This window comes from Aptenodytes forsteri, unplaced genomic scaffold (assembly GCF_000699145.1).
Source record: "Aptenodytes forsteri isolate BGI_AS27 unplaced genomic scaffold, ASM69914v1 Scaffold296, whole genome shotgun sequence".
NCBI classification, from domain to species: Eukaryota; Metazoa; Chordata; class Aves; order Sphenisciformes; family Spheniscidae; genus Aptenodytes; species Aptenodytes forsteri.
Window position 1 is genome coordinate 2,964,964 of NW_008796181.1, and position 24,042 is coordinate 2,989,005.

General features: G+C 42.6%; 1 protein-coding gene across 2 annotated transcripts in view; it reads left to right on the top strand.

Moving 5' to 3' along the window:
• DPP6 (dipeptidyl peptidase like 6) overlaps positions 1–23,781 on the top strand; it is a 433,849-nt gene extending 410,068 nt beyond the window's left edge. For both annotated transcript variants that reach the window (XM_009287806.1, XM_009287807.1), the window contains exons 17-26: positions 6,636–6,683; positions 11,143–11,241; positions 13,295–13,364; positions 15,955–16,149; positions 16,887–16,941; positions 17,832–17,937; positions 18,783–18,841; positions 21,857–21,929; positions 22,029–22,102; positions 23,635–23,781. In XM_009287806.1, the coding sequence (XP_009286081.1) occupies positions 6,636–6,683; positions 11,143–11,241; positions 13,295–13,364; positions 15,955–16,149; positions 16,887–16,941; positions 17,832–17,937; positions 18,783–18,841; positions 21,857–21,929; positions 22,029–22,102; positions 23,635–23,781 (926 nt within the window). The remainder of the gene's footprint in view (positions 1–6,635; positions 6,684–11,142; positions 11,242–13,294; positions 13,365–15,954; positions 16,150–16,886; positions 16,942–17,831; positions 17,938–18,782; positions 18,842–21,856; positions 21,930–22,028; positions 22,103–23,634) is intronic.
• The last annotated feature ends 261 nt before the right edge of the window (positions 23,782–24,042 follow it).

Here is a 24,042-nt window from a genome sequence, read left to right on the forward strand (position 1 = left end):
TGCATTAAAGAATAAGAGGGGAAAAAAACTTTGTCTTACAAAAGGGAGCTAAAATAATCTAGTTTATCCTACTGGTTGAGAGCTCTGGGGACACATGACTGCTCTAACTCTAATGGGAATGCTCAAGATTAGTAGAAAACAGCTTGTTGGAACAAACCCAAAAAGGTTTAAATTGGAGTGACAGCCAGTGTAGCTTCAAGTTAGAAGGCAGGTCCTACTAGAAGAGTGAGACACCAGTAGGAATTACATCAGCAAAAACAGAGTTATATTTAGAGGGCATTTGTCAATACTTATATAATACACAATTACCTGAAGAAGGAAGGGAGGGACTTCTCAGACCCCTTCCCATGTCCTGTGTTTCAGTGACCATAGGACAGACGGTGGGATGGAGCTGGTTGGTGTCAGCCCAGCTTCCCACACCGCTGTTTGTAGGCGCCCCTCAAAATCCCCTGGAATGGGCTGAGGACCTGACCATGCTTATTCACGTGAGCAACCTTTTGAAGAACTCATCGGACCTATTTTGTATGGTATAATTAAGGATAAATCTCTTGCTCATCTGCCCTCTAGACACTGCTAACTGAAGCCGCCTCAGAACAGCCAGATTTATTTCTGCCCTATATAAATTAAGCATGAAATTTATTACTCGTATCAGATGGGGCAGAAACAAGCAGTACCATCGGTGTGGTTTGTGCAATCCTGCGTGTTGCCTGAGAACAAGACAGTACTGATTATTTTACAAGACAAGTTACATTTGAGGAAGTAAAGATTAGATTAAAAAATTAAATGTCTTGGGGAGGGTGAATAGCAGCACAAATCTGTTTGATGTTTGTGTCAACAAGGTTGCCAAAGCAAACAGCACGAACATCTGTCTGTAGCATAGATTGGAAAATACTGTAAATGGGAAAATATTTTAGTTATAAGCAGTGGTTCACAGAACTCCCCATGTCTTTATTTATTAGGATGATAATATCACCCCAACATATGAACTTTATGCAGCATGTATAAATAATTCATGGATTAGCAAATAAAGAGATCTGGAATCTGTACACAGAGATGGCTGCTGCCAATTATCTCACTTGTGCAGAGCCAGACCCTCTCAGCTCCCATTGCTTGCAGCTGCTCTTTTAAATCATTCATCAGCGCTTAAGAGATATGCTGGTGGTGCTGGCAGAGAGTATTTGAATTTTCATTGTTTACACACTGTGAATTTAGCTTCTGGTCTGAAATTATCTGCCACAGTGAAGCCTTTGAGAATATGGATGAGAAGAATAAGACAATTCCTCCTTTTTTCCTTTTTTAACACTTGTGTAACTTTGATTACCTTTTTTGCAATTTTACTTCTTATTCTTTTTATAATCACTACTTTCATTTTAAAGTTGTAGCTGATATAATTCCCTATGCTGTTTAGATCATGAAAACATCGGCAGTATTTTGGAATATTGTCTTAAAAGTGTTACAAAACAAATGTCTGGTAAATATTTGTTCAAAGTTGTATGATTTTCAGTTTTTATTCTGGAAATCTATAACTTGCCACCTACATGTTTAGAGTTGCTTCTTTCTGATAGTGTTTAAGCAGAACCTTCTTGGAAATAATAACAAAAGCTGCTTAAAAAATTGATGACAAGCCACGGCCAATGCTTTTTCTTGTCAAATTACTGAGGCACTGAGTTTCTGTGCATTTTCAGACCGCAGAGGGTAGTACTTCCTTGATGATAAATTTGCCCGTGTCATTATAGTGATATGGCTTAATTTACTTCTAGTATGGATAATGACAGTAACGTTTTTAATGTCAAAGGCCTTATGATAAAGCTAGATCTTTAGCTGTATTAATTGAAAATCTCATTCCAGTAACTAGAGATTTATGCAGCATTATTAACTATGCGTCTATCCAGGAACGTATAGGGTATGTCTACACACACAGAAGTTCTCCTGCCAATAGTTTTGGTCCTTTCTCTTATGCTACAAATAAACCAGCAGCATTAAAACTGCTGTTGAGTTACTGGAGTTAGCTGGTGCAATGCTGGAGCCGAGGACAGGGGAGCGGAGCCTGCAAGCCAGGTGAAGCGGTTCCAGCTGATAGTGCTCCAGCGCACCTCATCCCGCTCCTGCCAGAGGGATGCAGAGAGGGATAATGGGGTTACAGAGTCTGTACGGTGCCACCCAGCATCCTAAAAATTTTGGGGGAGGTGGCAGGGAGCAGCAGTGCCAGGTCCCACACCTCGGGGCATATCACAGCCCTGCTTTGTAACTACCCCTCTGCAGCCAAGACCGGGGGAAGAAATCCAACGGCATCGTCATCCCCTTGTCATGCAGGAAAGTGGCCTGCTCGTGATTTTGGGAACAATCATCCAGGTTATGGGGTATGTGCTGGGTCTCTCTTACCTTTTCACATCGGGGGCAAAGCAGCTCGGTACCTGCTTTACTTTCTTAAAGTGGAGCACTTTGTGTTTTATTCTGCAAGGAGCATAAGCAAATGCTTAAATCCAGTCTGGACCTGATGCTCATATGCACTCAGGACCTCTGTAAGCAAGAGGCAGGGCGTTTGCAAAGTTTCCAAGGGGGATGGGTAGACACAGACGCTCATCAACGCTGATTAAAGAACAGAAGCAGCAGAATGTGCCAGGGCTCAGGAGTCCCAATCAAAGCGCGTTTGGAAGGGCTCTGGAGAGAGGAGACACAGAGCAGAGGATGTCCTCGCTCTGCTTCTGTCAGCTCCCAGCAGTTCATTGAACAAATTAGGTTTCACTCTCAGATCCGCAAATGACAGTGGATGGCATTTACCAGATGGCATGTGTAATGGGACTGTCACACTGCTACAGGTTTAAAAACAAAGTATGGGAGGCAGCTAATAAATATACACTTACTAATTTCAAGAATTTCGTTCCATCCCTGTCAGGTATTAGGCACTCGACTTGTGAGTGTTGAAAGACTTTCGATGTGTGTGTACTAAAAGACATAGTCTAGCATGTAAGTAGGTTATTTTACTTTAAAAACTGGCATTGAAATAAATGATTTACATCATTCCTAAAAAAAGTTATTTTTTTCTTCTTAATGACTTTCAACCCACTCACAAGTGAAATGCATTGTTTAACTGGAATGTCATCATTGGGAATATTTAATATAGAGAGTAATCTTTGTCACAAACCTGATGATACTACTCTGTAGATTTCTGTATTTACCATTTTTTCTCATTTGTTGAAAAATAAAAATTGAGCAACTCAAAAGTCTACTTTTTCAAGGATACTGATGCATATTTTACAATATTTTTATTTGATATTACCTCAAACTGAATATCTTTGTATGGGACCTCACTTTAAAATACTGTTTTGGGGAGATGACAGGAAGGTAGTGAGAGACTAAGGAAACACAATATATAATACATGGAATTTTCCAAACTACATACTGGCTTTTTTCTTTATTTATTAGTTTCTCACATCTATTCCAGTGCCAACACAAAAAGATACTGGCTTTTTTCTTTATTTATTAGTTTCTCACAGCTTTTCCAGTGCCAACACAAAAAGGAAAAATAAATTAGAAAATAAAAGGATTATATGCATTGTGTTTCTCTCTTTATCCCTTTCTTTTTGTTAGGCATTTTTGTGTTAATTAAAGGACTGCTCTAGCTCCGATTGAAGTCATTTGGGAGGATTCCTTTTATTTTCAGTGATGATTTTATCATGCCCATGATGAATTGTTTATTAGGTTTGTTGCTTTTCCAGCAGACTGGCTTCTGGGACTGCAGGGAAAAAGCAGGGCAGATTTATAAATAAATATGGTCAGCATATCAATGTATATTGGTAGTAGAGAGGTAAATTCAGCTAAATCCTGGTGAGTAGAACACGGTTTTCCTCTGTGCATTATACTCACTTAGCTGCATTCTAAGAAAATGGTGCAAACAAAGGAATCGGATTGTTAGTGAAGAAAATTCTCAATTACTAGGAAATAAAAGTCAGGCTGCCATATCAGTCAGCTTAATTATAAATAAAACCTTTTTCTGCCTCTTCTCTGTATAGGTAAGGTCTACATTAAACACTGTTGATTGTATGCAATGGGATCTGGTTTCTTGGCAGCACAGGGAAAACCATTGACACAATTATACCACCCTAAAGTCTTTCTTGCTCTCAAGAACTTATTTCCCTTACTGAACCAGTATGGATGGCTCACAGTAACGCATTTTTGTTGCCATTTGTGTGCACACTGTCAGTTACAGCATACTGGGGGCTTTTTCTCAGCCAGCTTTACACAAATTGCTGGTGCACGACTGGTGATCACACAGGATTTGCTTGTAGGTTGAAGGACTCAAGACGTTTTAAAGACGCTTGAAACTCAGTGAATATCAAGCCTCTTTAAGCTGTCTTAATTTTGAAGCTTAAAAAATGTTGGGGTTTTTGATATTCAATGTAGTTCAACGTCAGGTTTCCCCTGCATGCCAGCAGCGTGCCACCAGACTGTTGGAGTCCGAGAAAGTAGGAAACGCAGTTTCTAACAACCTTTCCTCCACGGGTCATTTGTACAGATGGTTCCAAATTTTGCCATCCTCACTGGCTACACACCCTCATCACATAGTAAGTTTGAGCTGGAAATACAGTATATACAGAAAAGACATCCTGCCACAAAGACTGGTGAGACCGCGCCTCGAATACTGTGTTCAGTTTTGGGCCCCTCACTACAAGATGAGGTGCTGGAGCGTGTCCAGAGAAGAGCAACGAAGCTAGTGAAGGGTCAAGGGTCCAAGTCTTATGAGGGAGGTTGTAGCGAGGTGGGTGTTGGTCTCTTCTCCCAAGTAACAAGTGATAGGGCAAGAAGAAATGGCCTCAAGTTGCACCAGGGGAGGTTTAGATTGGATATTAGGAAAAATTTCTTCACCGAAAGGGTTATCAAGCATTGGAAGAGGCTGCCCAGGGAAGTGGTTGAGTCCCCATCCCTGGAGGTATTTAGAAGACGAGTAGATGAGGCACTTAGGGACATGGTTTAGTGGTGGACTTGGCAGTGTTAGGTTTATGGTTGGACTTGAAGATCTTAAGGGTCTTTTCCAACCTAAATGATTCTATGAGTCCATGATTCTATGATCTATGATCTTCACCCACACACGGTGTGGGAGCCCTCAGGCCCTGCTGGTTTGGATCTTTGCCGGGCGTGCGGATGATCTTTACTCAGCTGCTTACACTTGCTGCTGCTGCATCATATTACATTATGGGGAAAGGGAAGGAAAGTAAGATAATCACTATCTCTGAGGTTAAGGATTAACCATTGCATCATTGCAGTGCTTCTTCCACCTTCCTGAGCAGTATTGTCAAACTCATTGGGAAAGCTACGAACAGGTATGGTAGTAACCTAAGAGTGGCTGTACTGGGTCAGAACGAAGCTCCTTTTTGGCCCAGTGTCCTGCCTCCAAGAGCAGTCAGCAGATGATAACTGAAAAACAGAAAGAAAGAAGCTGACAAGGACAAAATGGACCTAATCTGGACCTAATTGGGTCTGGAGAACAAGTTTTATGAGGAGTGGCTGAGGGAACTGGGGTTGTTTAGCCTGGAGAAAAGGAGGCTGAGGGGAGACCTCATGGCTCTCTACAACTACCTGAAAGGAGGTTGTAGCAAGGTGGGTGTCGGTCTCTTCTCCCAAGTAACAAGCGATAGGACGAGAGGAAATGGCCTCAGGTTGTGCCAGGGGAGGTTTAGATTGGATGTAAGGAAAAATGTCTTTACTGAAAGAGTGGTTAAACATTGGAACAGGCTGCCCAGGGAAGTGGTGGAGTCCCCATCCCTGGAGGTATTTAAAAGACGAGTACATGAGGCACTTAGGGACATGGCTTAGTGGGTGGTGGTGTTGGGTCGACGGTTGGACTCGATGATCTTAGAGGTCTTTTCCAACCTCAATGATTCTATGATTCTATGATTCTATAATCTCCTGTACCATCCCATTTTTCTATCAATCAGCCACTTGGTGACTTTCTGAACAAGTAGTTGAATCCAGACCACTGCGCTGAAGACTATAGCATCCTACAGCACCCTGCGCTGAAGACTATAGCATCCTGTGGTAAAGACTACAGCATCCTAAAGGCTGTAGCATCCTATGGCAATGAATTATGTTGTTCACTCGTGCATTGCATAGTAATGATAATCCTCTTTGTATACTACTGACCGATTTCAATACCCAAATGCTGCATTTTAAGACAGTATATGTGGTCTTTTTTAATGTAAGACCCAAACTGGTGTTTAATTAATTTAAAAAAAAAACAAAACCAAAACCAAAACATTTGCAAAACAGCAACAGTTATCCATAGCATATGAAATGTAAATGCTTTGTGCCGTGATGTTTGGGTGTCATAAGAATAATTTAAAAAGCAAGTGATTTAATCATGTTTGTGCTAATTATAATGTTTACAAATTAGGGAAAGATGCATTTAGTGGTCCGTTGGGAAAGGGCTTTGAAACCTTGCATGTCTTTAAGTCTACAGTACTGTCATTTATTCATAGACTCTTTCTAATACCAGGGTGATTTGCTTTTTAGATTACTCTTGCATGGAAAGCGAGTCTCAGGAGTCTTCAGCTCCGTGGAATTCAAAACCAGGTTCATGTGTGTCTGTGTGTGCTTCAATAGATATTTAACCAAGTTCTTTTCTTCTTCTTTTCAAGGTCCCCGAGTCCCGATGGTGACTGTTCACAACACAACCGATGCACAGAGTAAGAATGGGCTTGAGCCTTGCAATTCTTCAGAGCAAAGTAGCCAGGCAGGACACTGACATGTAGCTGCTTTTTAGTAAACTTACACTAGCGGGGAGCCCAGACTCTGCCTAGATGCAAGTCTTGGGATACGAAGACAGTGGTTTGGGCATGACATTTGTTATCAGCTTTCTTAAAAAAATACACAGTCCAGATCTCTCTCTCTTTTTGTTAGTCTTTTACAAATATTGATTCACGTCCTACTCAAAAATAAGAAATATTTAGCTTAGTCTATGATTTTTAAAAAAATCACTCTGATATGGATCACCAGGTTGAAAGAGAGAACACAGAGGAATGAGCCCCACAAGTTGTACCTCTGCCTGGTTTCCTGCTCTGTTCATGGGGTTTGTAGCAGTTACTTGTTCAGTACAGCCTTTTTAATGCTAGTGATTCACATCTACACCAGTGTGAAGCTGGAATTATTCCAAATACAGGTTTCTTCCCTCAAAATCTTTGGTACTGCCTGTAGCCATTGCCAGACTGGTTAGGACTCCCTGTAGAGCCCAGAGAGCCGTGAGGTTTCTGGGGTTCCTCCTTCACCCCTGTAGCAACACAAATTATCCAGAAAGATCAATTTTTTACCCCAAGTCAGTATGGCAGGGAGCCTCAGATAGACAGCCTTTCTCTGTCTCTTCTCTACAGGGGTCTTAAACCAAGGTGCCCCTTTCTCTTTCATGAATCTCAGTAGACTTCATAGCAGGGTGAGGGACTGAGTCTCACGTGAAACCAAGATTTATCTGTTCCCGTCATTTTGATGGCCTCAAGATGCGCCAGGGGAGGTTTAGATTGGATGGGGGGAAAAATTTCTCTACTGAAAGAGTGGTGAAACATTGGAACAGGCTGCCCAGGGAAGTGGTTGAGTCACCATCCCTGGAGGTATTTAAAAGACGGTTAGATGAGGTGCTTAGGGACATGGTTTAGTGGACATGGTGGTGTTGGGTTGACGGTTGGACTCGATGATCTTAGAGGTCTTTTCCAACCTCAATGATTCTATGATTCTATGATGGGAGACCCTTATCTTTTGTTTTAATGTAGAGTTTAGCCGAGCCTTAACCTGCAGTTAGGGACTTCAGGCATTACTATGATCCAAATAATAAGCAACACCTTTATTCTAGCCGCTCTGTATGTGGCCAGTTTATCAGGTATCAGTTTAGCTTAACTGGATTTACAGCAACTCATTGCTGTTGTATCTGCAAACGAGCAGAGCAAACCAGGGAACTTGGCTCCCAAACTAAAGGTTTTCTGTGAAATGCTGAGCTCCTTAATTTCCCACTGAAGGTGGTAAGTGTCAAAGGAAAAACTCCTGTGGCACCAGGACATGTAAGAAAAAAGCACAGGATCCACCTTGCTTTATACAGTTTCTGTGTGTGACTTTTTATTCCCTGTTCTCTCAATTTCTGTTGGCAACATGCATTTCAAGCCCTTACTCCACCTTGAAAAGTTTTGCTTGTAACCAGGATGTGTAGAGTGCAATCCCAAATTCTGATTGCATTTTTTTAAATCAAATTTAAAATCAGATTTGTGGCATATTGTATCCTTATCATTAAAATAGAAATACTCAGCAGTGTTCCATCTAGTGTCGTGTCCAATACTGTTAAGGAGATGCATTGTACATTTAACTCTAATTTATCCTCCCATCCTTTTCAATTAATTTGTTCCAATTAAAAAGTTCCTTTGCAGAGAAAGACATGCATAAAATTTAGCAGCATCCTGGGACAAGTTAGGTTAAAACAATGTACTGCTGTGTGACTGTCCTGTAAGGGCAGCAAGAAAGATCTTTGCTGCCAAAGCAGAGCAGCACAATGTACCCTGGACCATGGCTTAGACCGTCTGCCATCATCTTGCTTATGGGATGACTGAGAGAGAAATATTTCATTTCCTTGTGCCTCAGTTTCCCCACTGGTCTACAATTTCTGTGTAAAAGTGCCGTGAGAGCTGACTGATTTTGCTGCCCAGAGGAAGGCTCTCACTTTTTGTTCATGTTCATGTTGTTGCTGCTGGCAATAAGTGGGATAGGGGTATAGGTCTGTCCTGGTCTAGACTGGTCTATATAAGTCTGGTCTCTTGTGAAACTACTTCTGCTATAAATAAGCAAAAGTTGGCATTTGTAGTTATTCCGGTCTACAAAAATACAAGAATTGCTTTTTTAAGTAATACTGAAAGCACATTGCAAGCTCCTAGCTTTCCAGTCTTTCTGCACCAGTGACCACTCATATCTCAGTCTGTGCACAAGGGTGTATCAGCTCTTCTTCCTCCCAGCAGAGACCTGGGCTTGGCAGTGCCCTTGCTGAGCATAACTCCAGAGCAGCCTGGAGGCTGCTCTGCCAGCCTCTTCAGCCACAGCGGATGTTGTCACAGGGTCAGGAGAGTTTCTTAGCTCTGACCTACAGCTCCAAAGTGGCTTTCTTTTTTTCCCCCTTAAAAACAATACCTTAATGTTGCCACAGACATGGAGATGGCTGGCTGGCTATAACAGCATGTACAGGATAGTGCTCTCATGAACTGTGTCATAGCCTCCTGTGTAGTTTTATAAAATACTTTTAGGTGAATAAAATGAGAGATACTATAAAACAGAAACAGCAAATGAAGGGCTTGTAAAAGTAACATAAAACACACTGAGACTAGTTTTATTTTGACAGATATACATGTGTAGCATTTATTACATAGAGAACTGGATCTAGTCATGCACAGAACACATCCCCTACTGAAATTCATGATCTTCTGCATATGATTATCATTTTCCCTGGTTCCTTTTTTTCCCCTCATTCTTTCGCTTTTGAATAAAGGGCAACTGACAGTTGCATGTTACTGAATTTACTTATTTAATATGAGCCCATTACTCTATAAAGGGAGTTTGCCTCTGTATTCTGCAATAATCTGATAACAGTGAGTTGCACTGAATATTATAGCGTGCTTACATTTAATTAAGCAGTGACCATTTGTACTCCACAGACTCAAGCTCCCTGTGGTCCTAAAGCAGAAAAGAAAGTCCTTTAGGAGATATGCCAATCTTTTTTATTTCCTCCACAGTCTTCCTGGCTTTCTGTGAATGCAATTATATGAACAAATAAAATGGCTTGACTAAATTCCCCTACGTGGCAAGCCCCTTTCTGCTGATAAAGCTACTTGTGTGTGCCGTAATTAAATAAGAATCTTAATATTTAACTAAATGTAATAGGCTGTTGCTTTGGCACTTTTGTGGGGGTTGTGGTTTCAACAGAGATGAGCCAGACTTTTCAGAAGCAGGGTGAATAGTCATTGAACCAATATACTACTGCTGAAAGATCTGTGAAATTTATTAACTGGGAAGGCACGTTTTTGTGCTGTGCCTGCCTGTTCAGCAGAGATGGGCAATGAGAGCATGATAATCAGGTATCGTAAGTATTATTTGAGGAGCTGGGGTTACACATCTATTTATCAGTGTGTCTCGAAAGGGAAGTTACAGTCAATAAAACACATAATTTGGTGCAAAATCCTCAAACCCTCCTTAGGTTCATGTGGCAGAGATGGTCCCCTGGATGCCCCCAGTTCAAACCCAGCCTGATGCCATGGGGATGAGCACTGCAATGAGCTCCCCAGACCAGGATTCACTGCCACCACAGTGGGATCCCCCCGGCCTTTGAATCCCTCCCCCATGGGGGTCAGGAGCCTCACCATCACCAGGAGACATTTCCCACCACCTAGGACATACAACCTGAAACACCTCCTAAAGATGGGCCCTTTCTGTACCAGCTGGGAAGGACTTGCTCTTTCTGATGCTGGAAGTGGCCACTTTTTCTAGAAGAGGCTCAGCAGTTAGAGCACATGGCCAGGATGTGGGGTATAAAGGTTAAATCCTGGGAAGGAGGGAGGAATCCTCTATTTCAGCCCCAGAGTCCTTGGATAAGACACACAAGCAAAATGAACAATTCTTGAAACACTCTGAAAGCCAAGACTGCTCCAAAACCTGATGTTGCAGGGTTGTATGATTTTTGTCCACTTTACTCTCCCCATGGTTTTCCTTCCCATGGATTTTCTCTTGTGTAGCAGCACAACCTTGTCCTGAAGCCCTCCAAAGTCTCCTCCCTTTCCCCATTTATTATGTGTAACTTGAAAACGGACATTCTTCATTTGATATCTAGCTTTGCATGGCAGGTAGATGTCTGACTGGGACCCATAGTAGTGTCTCAACACAGAACGTCACATTCCCATTTGCTGTAAATCAGCTGAATGTCACCGATTTCAGGAATATAGCTTTTTGCCAACACAGAACCTGGAAGAGGTTTCAGAGACTTAACTGAATTAGACGTCTGTGAGGGCTAGAAGGAAATTCTTTCATAAGGAAACTTGTGTTACAAATATTAAGGTGGCTATAAAATGTTAAAATACATTTTCACAAACAATGTCAAAAGTTTTTGTGATCTTGTCCTTCTTCTTTCAGAAATTTTTGAGCTGGAGGTAAATGAAAATGTGCAGCTGACGGTAAATGACAGGCAAATGCCTAAGGTAGAATACATGGAAATCAAGATAGATGATTACAGTAAGTAGCACCTTTCCTCTCTCATTTTTCTTTTTCTTTTTCACTACTATTGCTGTGAAATTATACAGTCATCTTGGCTAGACTAGCAGGAGGAAAAATTACTTTGGCTCTCAATAAACTCACACAGTTTGCAAAGCACTCTCTTAGGATGTGCTACATAAGGAGATTATTACAGAGACAGGATTTGATGAGAATGCAGCTGAAGAAAGGCAAAATAATAGGGCTGGGGTGTTTTTTCCTTTTAAAATTTTCTTTGTAGAGAAAAAAACCACGCCGGGAAATGACACGGTGTGATGCGCCCATTGTTCGAGGCATTTGCCCTAGCTGGACTGGTGTATTATTTGAGATGGGTTTGAAGTGGGATACTGTATGTGCTTGCTGGCTACAGCTGTGGCCGCCTTTCAGTATACAATACTGAACTGCAGTGAATTAAGATGACTCGCCAACAACTGCCCATCGGAGTCATTCAGGATTCTTTGAGAAAACCATATGATTTGATAGGGTTGGAAAAAAACCAGCTTTATGAGAAAAGCCAGAAGAGATTTCACCGGGAGTAAAGAAGGCAGAAACTTGGAGCAGTTTATGTCTGCAGCTGGTGCATTACGTATACCACTTGTATAATCATTCCCCACACATCTGTGTGCTAAACAGGACAGAGAGAGAGAAAAGCCTAATGGCAAACAGCCAAAGGGTAAGCATTTTCTGCCTGTCTCTGTAGTTGTACCTGAAACAACCTAAAAAGCATCTCCTCTGGCTGTAAGCAGATATCTTACCTATATGTAGAAAATCCACATACTCAGAGTTGTGCAATGACTCCCAAAAATCCCAGTTTGTGTCTATGGTGGCAGCCCTAAAAAAAACCCCAAAGACCCTGGCTTCAAAGTATGACCCATAATATTTCCCATGCCAAAAAGGAGCTCCCCACCATGAGCCAATTCATAGTGGCACTGGCAGCTTATTAAGAATAACTCAGCTTGATGCTAAATTTCTTAACTGCAGGTATCATTGAAAGGTAATTCTGCTCATTTAACCAAAAATATGTACGTGTGTGTGTAATAAATACAAGCTGGCTGCAGCCATGTGGCTGTTCTGCTGTGCCCTCCCTGTATTTTCAAGGCTTTGGGCTTAACAGCTTTGGGAACGCTGCACGCAGCACTCAGTTGTATTTAAAGTCAAGCAATGGCCTTTTTGGTTGTCCCTGGGCCATTGATCCAATTTGCAGCTATTAGCATTTGGATGGAATAACTAATTAGACTGAGTGTCAGACAATGATTGCAAAGAAAACCACTTAAACCATGCGGTTAATCTGTGTATTAATCTACTGAAAATGCTCCTAATACTGATTTAATTGCTGGGCCTTTGCTAATCTGGATTATAGTTAACATTTTAAAAATAAAAGTGCTCTCGTTAATGCGGAAAGCATTTGTATGGCAGCGTTTTGGCTCTCAGTACCAGGCCATAGGAAGCAGTTAAATGAAGCTTTGGTGAGCACATCTCTCACTTACATTGGTTCAGTACCAGTATAATGGCAGGGGTTTCAGCAGTTGCCTCCTATTTTACAGCAAAATTAAGCCCTTTAAAAGTTAGGATTGAAATACATGCTTCTCTCTCTGTCTTCACACCATTATAGCAAAATAATCCTATTCTCTCCCCCAGCCACCATATTTAATTGGATTTTAAATTATCATTTTCATCGCTGATTTTCCCCCTCCTCTGCTGCCCTGAAATATTGATTTCTGGCTGTGTCACTCATCCAGCTGCCAAAAAGGAAAATTATAGCTATTGCCAGATGTTAATTGAATGCTGTAAAAGTGATGCATGACTGAACAGCTCGCGCTGTACTCCCGATTTACATTTCTTGTCACCTCGACTATCATAATATGGGTCTTTTCTTTGACAACATCTGTGTTCCTAAGGTGTTATTTACCAGTGCATCTGATGAAATGCCATTTTGTTCCTGCTCATAAGTGGCCAAAACACCAGAAAAATCTATTAGAGTTATGTCAGCGTTCCCACACTGAAGACATGCTGTTATTTGGGTTTTTTTTCCTAGAATTGCCAATGCAGATCTTAAAGCCAGCAACCTTTTCGGACACTGCGCACTACCCCTTGCTTTTGATTGTGTAAGTTCTCGCTCGTCCTTCCTTTCTGTTCACATTTTTAGGGCAGCATGGAAACCTCAGCCATGATCAGAGCCTTTTAAGATATGTTTTGTACGATGAATGGCAGACCGCTTTAGCACCTAAGTCCAGCACGTTGGTCCCTACCCCCTGCCTCACCTCAGAGTTGGGAAAGGCTAGACGTAGGTCCCTTCTCTCCCGTGTTTGAGCCAAGGATTTCAGCTCTCAGGAGGGTGCCCTAGTGAAATCCTGCAGAGTAAATTGTAGGATTTTGTAAAGTTGTTCCCCATACACTTGCAATTCAACAATTTTGGGGGCAGAAACAGGAGAGGGAGGAATAAAAGACGGATTATGACTTTCTGTCCCAGTGCTTAGGGCACTCACCCTGTGCTTAACAGGTAGTTTTAGAGTGGGATGCAGTCAGCCTTACTACAGCTTAAATTTTGGACACCCTCATGCAGCAATCCTTCCCATCTAAATGCCAGTGTTCCCTGAAGTGACAGTAAAGAGAGAGCTAGAAACCTTTGAAGATCTTCACAACGTTAGCATTTATATTAGGTAGGTAGGATTTCCTCCCGGCAGGCATAGCAGATGGCTATCTCTTTATGCAACATTTAGTAATAATAATACATATTACTGAGTTTTTTCTGACAATTTGGAAAGAAACTGGGGGGGGGGAAGTCACTGACCTTGGAAGAACCTGTTTGGCCCTGGCTGCGTCCCATTGCATCGCTTGCTCCCTGCCAGGGAACCCCACAAGAGAGAAGCCTCATGCAGGAGTGATGAATGCCTGATGAATGCCTGAGCACCATCCTGCACATCCCCCCATGAAGGACAAAAACACTGCAATAAGCGTGTCGTTACATCACAAAATTACTGCAGAGAAAATGTACTTCATTATACAAGTGCTTGAGGAAGATTGGTACTCATCAAGCTAACAGCACTTGATTAGGCTGCCTCTGAAGCTGGATGTGGCTGGGTCTCGCTTGAATAAATGCAAATGACTTAAGTCACATGCACATTAAAATCCTGCAGTGAGTCGCCTGATGTCTCTGAGAACCCCAAAAAGGACAAGAAGTAGATGGAAGTGCCAGTAGCTCTACAGTAATCCCAGTCCTAAAATATTACTTACAATCATCATCCTCATCTCTTGATTTTTCTGAGCTGTCTGGCTGAAGTGGGGTCAATATTTCTCAAGACAGTTCCCCTCTACAGGATTGGGCCCTAAGCAGAAGGGTGAAGAGGGAGCCTTGCCCACCCCTTCCCCTTACCCACCAATTTTGGGCCAACCTGAGCATTTTTAAGCTGTTAGTTTTATCGCTTTAAAAGTGTCCTTTCCCTCTGTACTTGTGTGAAGCAGTGGTGACAGAAGTGATTGACAGCTCTACCTACATCCTCTCTTGAGAACCCCGTAGGAGAAGGAAGGTCTGGGCTGGGTGAATGGGGGCAGTAAATGAAACCCCAATGCTTGCCAGTAAAGGAAAGGACGATTGATATTTGCAAGCTTCATCCAACATATTTTGGCAGTGTCAGCACACCCCAAAGCCAGGCTCCTCACAGAAACCCCTCCACCACAAAAATACCATCTTTGGGGAATGTAGAAAATAGGTATAGATTAGAGCAGGTATAAAAAGGAAAAACTCAACTGACCTCTGTGTCACTGCCCTGGTTTACTCACAGAAGGAATCCTGCCCAGTTAGTGATGTGCTTGCTAGGTTTGTTCAAAGCTCAGCTTAGTGCAGCAATAGTTGCTGTGCAAAGAGGGAGGCAGAAACCAACCTGCAGCTTCCACCCCAGCTTCAAAACCCATCCCACACAACCAGCCTTCTGCACATCATCGTTGCAGAGACTGGTCTCTGTCATGGTTTAACCCCAGCCAGCAACTAAGCCCCCCCCAGCCGCTCACTCACTCCCCCCGGTGGGATGGGGGAGAGAATCAGAAGGGTAAAAGTGAGAAAACTCGTGGGTTGAGATAAAGACACTTTAATAGGTAAAGCAAAAGCCATGCACGCAAGCAAAGCAAAACAAGGAATTCACTCATTGCTTCCCATCAGCAGGCAGGTGTTCAGCCATCCCCAGGAAAGCAGGGCTCCATCACATGTAATGGTTACTTGGGAAGACAAACGCCATCACTCCCCCCGTCCCTCCTTCCTTCTTCTTCCCCCAGTTTTATATGCTGAGCATGACGCCATATGGGGCGGAATACCCCTTTGGCCAGCTTGGGTCAGCTGTCCTGGCTGTGCCCCCTCCCAGCTTCTTGTGCACCTCCAGCCTTCTCAGTCGGTAGAGCATGGGAAGCTGAAAAGTCCTTGACTAGTGTAAGCACTACCGAGCAACAACTAAAACATTGGTGGGTTATCAACATTGTTCTCACCCTAAATCCAAAACACAGCGCTGTACCAGCTACTAGGAAGGAAATTAACTCTATCCCTGCTGAAACCAGGACAGTCTCCCCTTCCTGAAATCTGCCCTGCCTTACAATGCATGCGGGAGCTGCCTGTCCCCATTGCCACGGCAAGCTCATGGCCCCGGGGACAGCGTTTGGCCCATGCTTGGTGCCATTGCCTTTGCTTGATGCCTGTTTCTGTTTCAGAGATGGGACGCCTGGCAGCCAGATTGTAACGGAGAGATTTGAGGTGACGTGGGAAAGCGTCATGGTCAGCTCCCACAACACCATCGTGCTGAAGTTTGATGGCCGCGGGAGTGGCTTCCAAGGCACTAAGCTACTGCATGAGGTTAAGAGGAGGCTGGGCCTTTTGGAAGAGAAGGATCAGTTGGAAGCTGTCCGGTGAATGACACTGTTATTGAAGAAATTAATTCATTAATTATAATTAACTCAAGACTGTCATTAGTCCTGGTTGCTTTAATGGTGTGTAGGGTAGAGCAAGGAGATGGGCGGGAAGGACAATGCAGTCATACAGCTGTGACCAAGTCACGGCATGTGAGAGAGAGCTCATGCCAGCCAGTGCAGAGGGAGAAAAAGAAGCCTTAAGCAGAGCTAAATTAGAGCACACTTATCTGTATCATGTGTTCAAAGCCTATTTATTTTTAGCTCTGTACAGTCATACAGCTACGAACAAGTAAGCTTGAATATCAGCTCCTACATTATTTTTTTGCTGGTCTGGTAGTTGGAAAAAATCCATCTTTAAACCCTTAAAATTTTTAAAACAGAAAAAACAGTGCAAAACCCTAAATGTCAAGTCCTGTCATACTGTTAGTTTTATTCTGCACATAATCACGCTAAAAACAGTATCAGAGTAGTGTAATAGCATCAGCTTTATTATGACTTTCAGAGGTAGTGCAAGTTATCTGTTGCCATTGCTTGGTCAAATCCAACACAACAGGTCGCAAGATTAAATAGAACAGAGATTCACGCGAAAGCGGCGTGTAGCAGCGTGAATTTAGATTGTCTACATTGTTTTTCTGTGGCCATCCCAAATTCAAGCTGATAAAAATCACACTATGTTTACTATATCTAAGACAAAAATATTTTTAACCCATTGTTTCTCCTCTCTCGTGTTCTAGGACAATGCTGAAGGAGCATTACATTGATAAAATGCGAGTCGGTGTGTTTGGGAAGGTAATGTTTTCCCATTGTTCCTCTGTGCTGTTCTGGTTGGCTGGTGTGGCTAAGCAGCTGAGCTAAATCCTGATTTATTGAATATGTCAGTGGTGAATTTTTCATTATTAATTTTTGAGATAGACTGCTTCTTGCTCAGAGATGTTAAAGATGAAAGCTTTCATTTTATCAATGTATTCGTCAATTTTTTTTTAATTAACTTCCAAGTGCAGAAAGTGACTATTTGTCAGAAAAATGCTGTCAGATAATTAATTATTTTTTCCCCTTGCAAACTTTCATTTCACTTTCATCTTGTCCCTTAAGGCCTATGGGTTTGTGGGTAGACCTAGCTTGTGTCGTACAAATGTACAACAACAATATTGATTTCTGAGGCTGATTTGCACCACAGTGTGTGCCCGGCTGGGAAACAGCAATTGCAAAGTACACACAGTTTGAAATGAGAATGGGACTGCAAGTAGAAATTGTTTATTGTGGGAGATGCAGGCTTAGAGTGGGCGAAGAGCTGCACATACAACAGCATCTCTGCAGGGAATTGTTAACAGGCTGATGGCAGATGCTGAAATTGTGATATCCATTTTAAACAGCGAAAGACTGGGGTAATATTTTGGAGAGGTAACATATCTGATTAGACCTATAGCCATAAGGTGGGATGAAAAGAGGCAAGCTCTTGGGCACAAAACCCTCCTGCCTTCAGGAGAGTGTGACGAGTACTGAGTTCATCTTCAGCCTCATCTGCCAAAGCCAGGGAGATATCCCTTGTTTCATGTTTTTTCAGGGCTCTATAATGGCTGAGAGTTTGCTGCAAGGTCTCAGCTGCCCTGTTTCTGTACCCAAAAGCAGCAGCACCTCATTGCAGGACCGCTGACGCCCCTGCTCCATTTGTGTTCCAGGATTACGGCGGCTACCTGAGCACTTACATGCTTCCAGCTGGCGAAGAGAACCAGGTGTTCGCCTGTGGAGCTGCTCTTTCCCCACTGACAGACTTCAAACTATATGGTAAACCCCATCCCAGAGCCCACAGACCCTCTTGCTACCACAAATGATCTTTCTGCCCTAATCTTTCCCAGTTATCTTCTCTTTGTTCCCCAAGATTCTGCCTGTTTTGTATTGTGTGTCTTCTTAGGACTAGCTATAAACCCTTTTTTCCCCCTCAAGAGCAATTTTGCTGGCACCAGTGGGACCAACCATGGTGGTCAAAGTAATTACTCACCTCTTTTAAATAAAAGAGAATTGGCTTTAAAGCCCTCCAGCCTCTGACACCAACCTGCACCACTGCCTTGAACGTGCTTCTTTCTTTCCTGAACCATCCATCCGTGGAGCTGTGCTCCAGCCTGCCCGCTTCGTCCTCTCTCTAGCGGCAATACTCCACTGCACACGGTGGTCCTTTCTTTTAGGGACACCAGTTCCCTTTGCACTTAGTCCCAGTGAAAATCAGGGGACTGCCATAAAAATCAGTGGTGTTAAGCCAGCCATCAGGTCCCATACAGTTATCCCTGAGAACAATGGAAGCCTGCAGTCGACTGTTGATGGAGATGGCCCCATGTGAAAGGAGAAAGGGACACAATATGATAGTGCTTTTCTCTTGTATCTCAGTTGCATTAATGAAAAAAAAAAAAGCTCTTCTGTGACTGATTTAGAAACCATAAGTACATGGTGATAATGAAGGACTGTAGTATCATATGTATTCTTAGTGCATTTTCAAAAACTGTCAGAAATATGTCCTGTGTAACTAAGGCAATGTTAGAAAATAAGGTCTTTTTTAGTATTTGCAGTATTTGACTCAGAAGCACCAGTGTACTCACTTATGACTGAAAGAGATGTTTTCTTTTTTTCTTTTCAAGCTTCAGCCTTTTCTGAAAGATATTTGGGCTTGCATGGGATTGATAACAGAGCATACGAGGTAACTGCATGGGCACTGCATTTCCCTGATAAAACGTGAATGGAGTTTTAACTCTTCCTCCATGTGTTCTCTTTTGGGAAAGGAGCAGGATATGCACTAGTAAAAGTCTGAAGGTGTCCTTCAGCCTGCTGACTGCTTTTGTTGTCTTAATAGTAATAATGGATACGGTTTTTATTGATTAACCTTCATGTCTGCCTCTCTAAATTGGGTAAATACAGTTATTCCAGTTTTACAGATTGAAAGAGCTGCGACTGAGTGACTCAGGTGTGCCTAAGTGGACAGGATGTCATGACCTCCTTTAAAGTTCATCCCAATAGTCTTGCCACTTTGATTCTCTCTGAGATATAATTTTTGATCCAAAGTCAAGTGAAGCTCAGCTTCTCTTGGCTTTTTCAAAGTAAGCACAGATGTGATATTTCACATAGGCAGAACTGTGTGCCAGAGTTGGGCAGGACATGGAAAAGGAGACATGGCACCTGTTAATGAGGATATTATTTAATATGTATTAGGAAAAACCTAATAAAGAATAGTCACACAAACAAAATTTGTTATACAGAAAACCTTGTTAAGCCTGCTAAGCCTTGTCTTCAGCTAGAAGTCGTGAAGGCAGCAAAGGTTTGAAACTGTTTTCTTACAGAGAAGGCAGGTAGCACCCTGTGCCCCTGCAGTGGAAGCTTTTCCTGGCTATCTAAATTCTGAGATCATTGTCTCTCAGATTTTGCACTCATGATCTCTAGATCATTGCTAACTCTCTTAGCCCTTTTAGAAATTTGAAGGCGGGTCAGTAGAGGTGAAAGCAAGGGAAGATATTCCAGAAATGAGAGCTTTGTATTGCCACGTGCTCTTTGTGCGTTGAAAAGCTGGCCTAAGCAAATAGTGGTACTTTTAGCTGACTTGGGATTAACTGCTAGGAACAGCACCTGAGCTCTCCGCAGAGCATGGCACTGTTCTGGGTACGGACCCTAACTGATACACGTCTCCTACATGCCACAGTTGAACCATGAATTGCTTAGGGAGAAGAACTGCTCCTAACCCGTGGACCAGACACGAACTTATGAAGGCCACATAATTCAAGACTTGATGTAGACTCCAAAAAAGCTGTATTGTCATGTGGTAGGTTACAACTGGGGGAGCGGAGAGGAAGGAGCCATATAGGGGGAGAACAGAGTGCAAGATATGTGCATACACCATCACAAGACTTAAGCATCGCAGCCAGCAATCTGAGGATGAGAGAACTCATTAATTAAGTCTAACAATAGAGGGAAGATCAGAGGGCACCCTTACAAAATTTGCAAACACTTTCTAAGTCAATACAGAGCGTGGAGCTGCAAGAAAGCCAGAACAGGCCTGCATCCACCAAAATTTCCAAAAACTTGCCTCTAGCACCAAGGAAATACGCAGGGCCACTTCTAATGTTCAGGGTTGCTTTATCTTTTAAATGAGGAGAGATACACATAATCTGTAATGTAAAATGACAGTGACCATATCTTAATAATACATGCCAATGTTTTTAGCCAGCTAATTCGACCTCCATAACCAAGCATGGAAGGTTCTGCTGCTGTTGGAGATGCACTTGGCTATCTTCTGTGGAAACCACATAGGACAGTGGGAAGATGAAAACAGGTATAAGATAGGATTGATACAAGGGTATCAGTTAACAGTTAATCAAATACATTAACTCATGCAAGTGAATGAGAGCTAGGGCACATGCCTTTAAACAGTGAAGGAAACATGAATTTAAGCTGAGACAGCTATTCTTCCCTGCCCCCCTTGTCGTGGTTTAACTTCAGTCGGCAACTGAGCCCCACACAGCTGCTCGCTCACTCCCCCCACCCCCCGGTGGGGGGAGAATTGGAAGAGTAAAAGTGAGAAAACTCGTGGGTTGAGATAAAAACAGTTTAATAATTGAAATAGAATAAAATCAGAAGAAGAAGAAGAAGAAGAAGAAGAAGAAGAAGAAGAATATACAAAGCAAGTGATGCACAATGCCATTGCTCACCACCCACCAATGGATGCCCAGCCAGTCCCCGAGAAGCGGCCCCCCGGCCAGCTTTCCCCAGTTTAGGTACTGAGCATGACGTCCCATGGTATGGAATGTCCCTTTGGCCAGTTTGGGTCAGCTGTCCTGGCTGTGCCCCCTCCCGGCTTCTTGTGCACCTTCTCAGTCTTCTCAGTCGGTAGAGCATGGGAAGCTGAAAAGTCCTTGACTAGTGTAAGCACTAAGCAACAACTAAAACGTCAGTGTGTTATCAACATTAATCTCATCCTAAATCCAAAACACAGCACTGTACCAGCTACTAGAAAGAAAATTAATTCTATCCCTGCCAAAACCAGGACACCCCTATAAAGCAGTAACACCTGTGATTTGAGACATACATTCCTTTTGCCACTCCAAGACTTTTCTGGAGTCTTTTGGAGTCTCCTTAAGACTTGTATTCTTCTGAACAATGGAGCAAAAAGTGGAGAAGCCCTTAATTTCTCTTACCCAGTACCATTTGCAGTCACTCAGATTTGTATTTTCCCTGTGCATCTGAAAGACAGTTGGCAGCAAAGGCATTCTCAGCAGTGGACACTTGAATTTAGTATCAGATCCTCCCCCGGGCTGTCAAAGCTCATCGAGGTTGGCTTTCAAACCATACCAAAGTCACTCCAGCTCTCTGAAGAGTTCTTAGGCATAGGCACCTGGGCACGCTTTTCATCGGTGTTTTGTATTCACTGGAAATTCACTTTGACATATTCCATGTGTTCTGCAGTTCAGGCTTTTGGTGAACATTATCAGAACAGATGAGGGTCTCTGATCTCTTCCTGCTGCTGATACTGAGCCTGGAAGGACAGGGTGGGGGTCTATTTTACCTCCAGACTGATTCAAGTAGCCAAGAGAATATGCTGTGCTGGTGTCTGCTTGTTATCCTTGTGATGAAGTATCAAATGGAATTAAGTGCTTCTATTTTCTCCATATAAATTGCTAATTTCTAGCAATATTTTTAATCTTATTGCAACCTGTACCTTCAACAGATCACCAAATTAGCACACAGAGTCTCATTACTGAAGGAACAGACATTTTTGATCATTCATGCTACTGCTGATGGTAAGTTAGCCCATCATTTGAGCTCATTATATTTTTGGGATGGCTTTGATTTTTCTTAATTAAATTTGCCTCTTTAATGATTGTAATCTGTTTTTACAGAAAAAATCCATTTTCAGCATACTGCAGACCTTATCACACACCTAATTAGGGCAAAGGCTAATTACAGCTTGCAGGTACAGTATGTGTTTCTTTTTTTCATAGTTGAACAGTTATTTCCCAGTTTGAACTCAAACTGCTGTTATGAAGCAAGCTTTGAAAAGCCACTTGCAAACTCAGGCTGGCAGGAGAAATAGCACCAGCGTATAATGTGTTCCTATGTACTCCCGTGCTTATTTGATACCACTGTTTTGGTTTGGACAGTTGTTGAACAGTTATTAAATTACAGAAAATTAGGTTTTGAGAGACATCTCTCTAATGAATTGGTGCCTGTTTACTTTCTTTGGGAACAACAGGCTAAATTCAGGATTAATTACAGGGAAACAGGGATCTAAATTAAATCAACCAGAAAAGTTAAGGAGAGAGATGTCTCTTAAATCTGACATCCCTCTGCGAACGACATGCTCTGGTCTGGAAAGCCCCTCTTTCTGCTGAATTACATCTCTGATTTGCTGAATGGCCCATGTCCAAGCCATTAAAGCTTCCAAAATGAACCCATCCACCAGCCATGGGGATGGTCCCTGACCTCTGCTACATCTCAAGCCACGGCCAGGAGAGTGCAACTAGCCCAGGATCGAACCATGCCAGGGACCATGCTCACAGTATAGACAGTTGCGTTGCAGTGCCTAAGTCCTGCTAATGCTTGATTTACTGAATACCAGCTCCCTCTGGCTGCATTTCTGTGGAGCTTCATGTGATGGGTATGCTCACTCCATTATGCTCCAAAGGCAGATAGGCTGGAGCACAGACACGGGAGCTACGCAACGAGCCCGGCACGAGTTGGGTCAGCACAGTGACTGAGGCGCCCCTGCATATTTCCCAGTGCAGAAGCATTAGTACTTTAGAGCTTGAAGCCACTGATGGGCTAGAGGCACCTCAAAGTTTAGTTGAGGACTGAATAGAGGGCTGAGGGGTCTACGTCTTGGATTGAGGTACTCAACAGTGAGACACCTTAGTCCTGCCTGCAAGGATCCAGCCCTAGAAACTCATCAATGTCCTGGTCTAGACAATCCATTACGACCCTCTTGCGTTCCTTTAACATGTGCAGAAGTTATCTGTTTCATTAAAATGGAAAGTTGTGTTTAAACTATTTCATTTCTAGCTTCCCACATTTTTTCTATTTAATTACTTTTCCAGCAAGCTTTATTTCAATTTTTTACTTAATGACATTTTTTCTTTAAAGGCCTCATTTTAGTCAGTAAAAACCTAATGCCTTTTCTCTCCACAGACTTGCACTGGTTTTTTTTTCAGTTTTCACAAGGAGCAAGCACTGTTATTTTTAAGTGTCGTCTGGTTCTGCTTAGCCTGAACTTGTTCAGAGTGGAATTAAATGAAAAATCCTCCCCAAAAAAGTTCCTTTTGAAGGAAGATGCAAGTCTGCGCTCAGAGTGCTGTGGTGCCTGAATTACCCTGGACCTCATGTGCATCTACGGGAAGACACACAGTGCTGAGGAGAAGCAGTGGGTTTGCAGGCCAGCTTGAGCTGCAGATATGGTCAGTCCTGAGACTTTAAGCTCCTAACGGTGTGTATTTTCTTGTTTCTTTGCAGATTTACCCCGACGAAAGCCATTACTTTAACAATGCAGCATTGGAGCAGCATTTGTACAACTCCATTGTCAACTTCTTTGTAGCATGTTTCCAAGTTCAGGACAAACTCCCGATAGCCCCACTGAAAGAGGAGGAGGACGACGATTAACCCTACTTGTTCATGCTAAGCACAAGGCAGATCTCTCTAACAATATGCAACTGGATCATTTTCCTGAAGAAAGAGATGTTAAGTTGTTAGCATGTATTTAAAGAAAACTGAAAGCAGCTCATCTGCTTTACTTGACAGCAACTCCTTCCTAAATGGAAGAACATTAAGCATGGTGAACTCAGCAGAAACTGCTGTCTGAAATTAATCCATCACAACCAACATCTTCTTTTTCTTTCTTTTTTTTCCCCCTTTTTTTTCTTT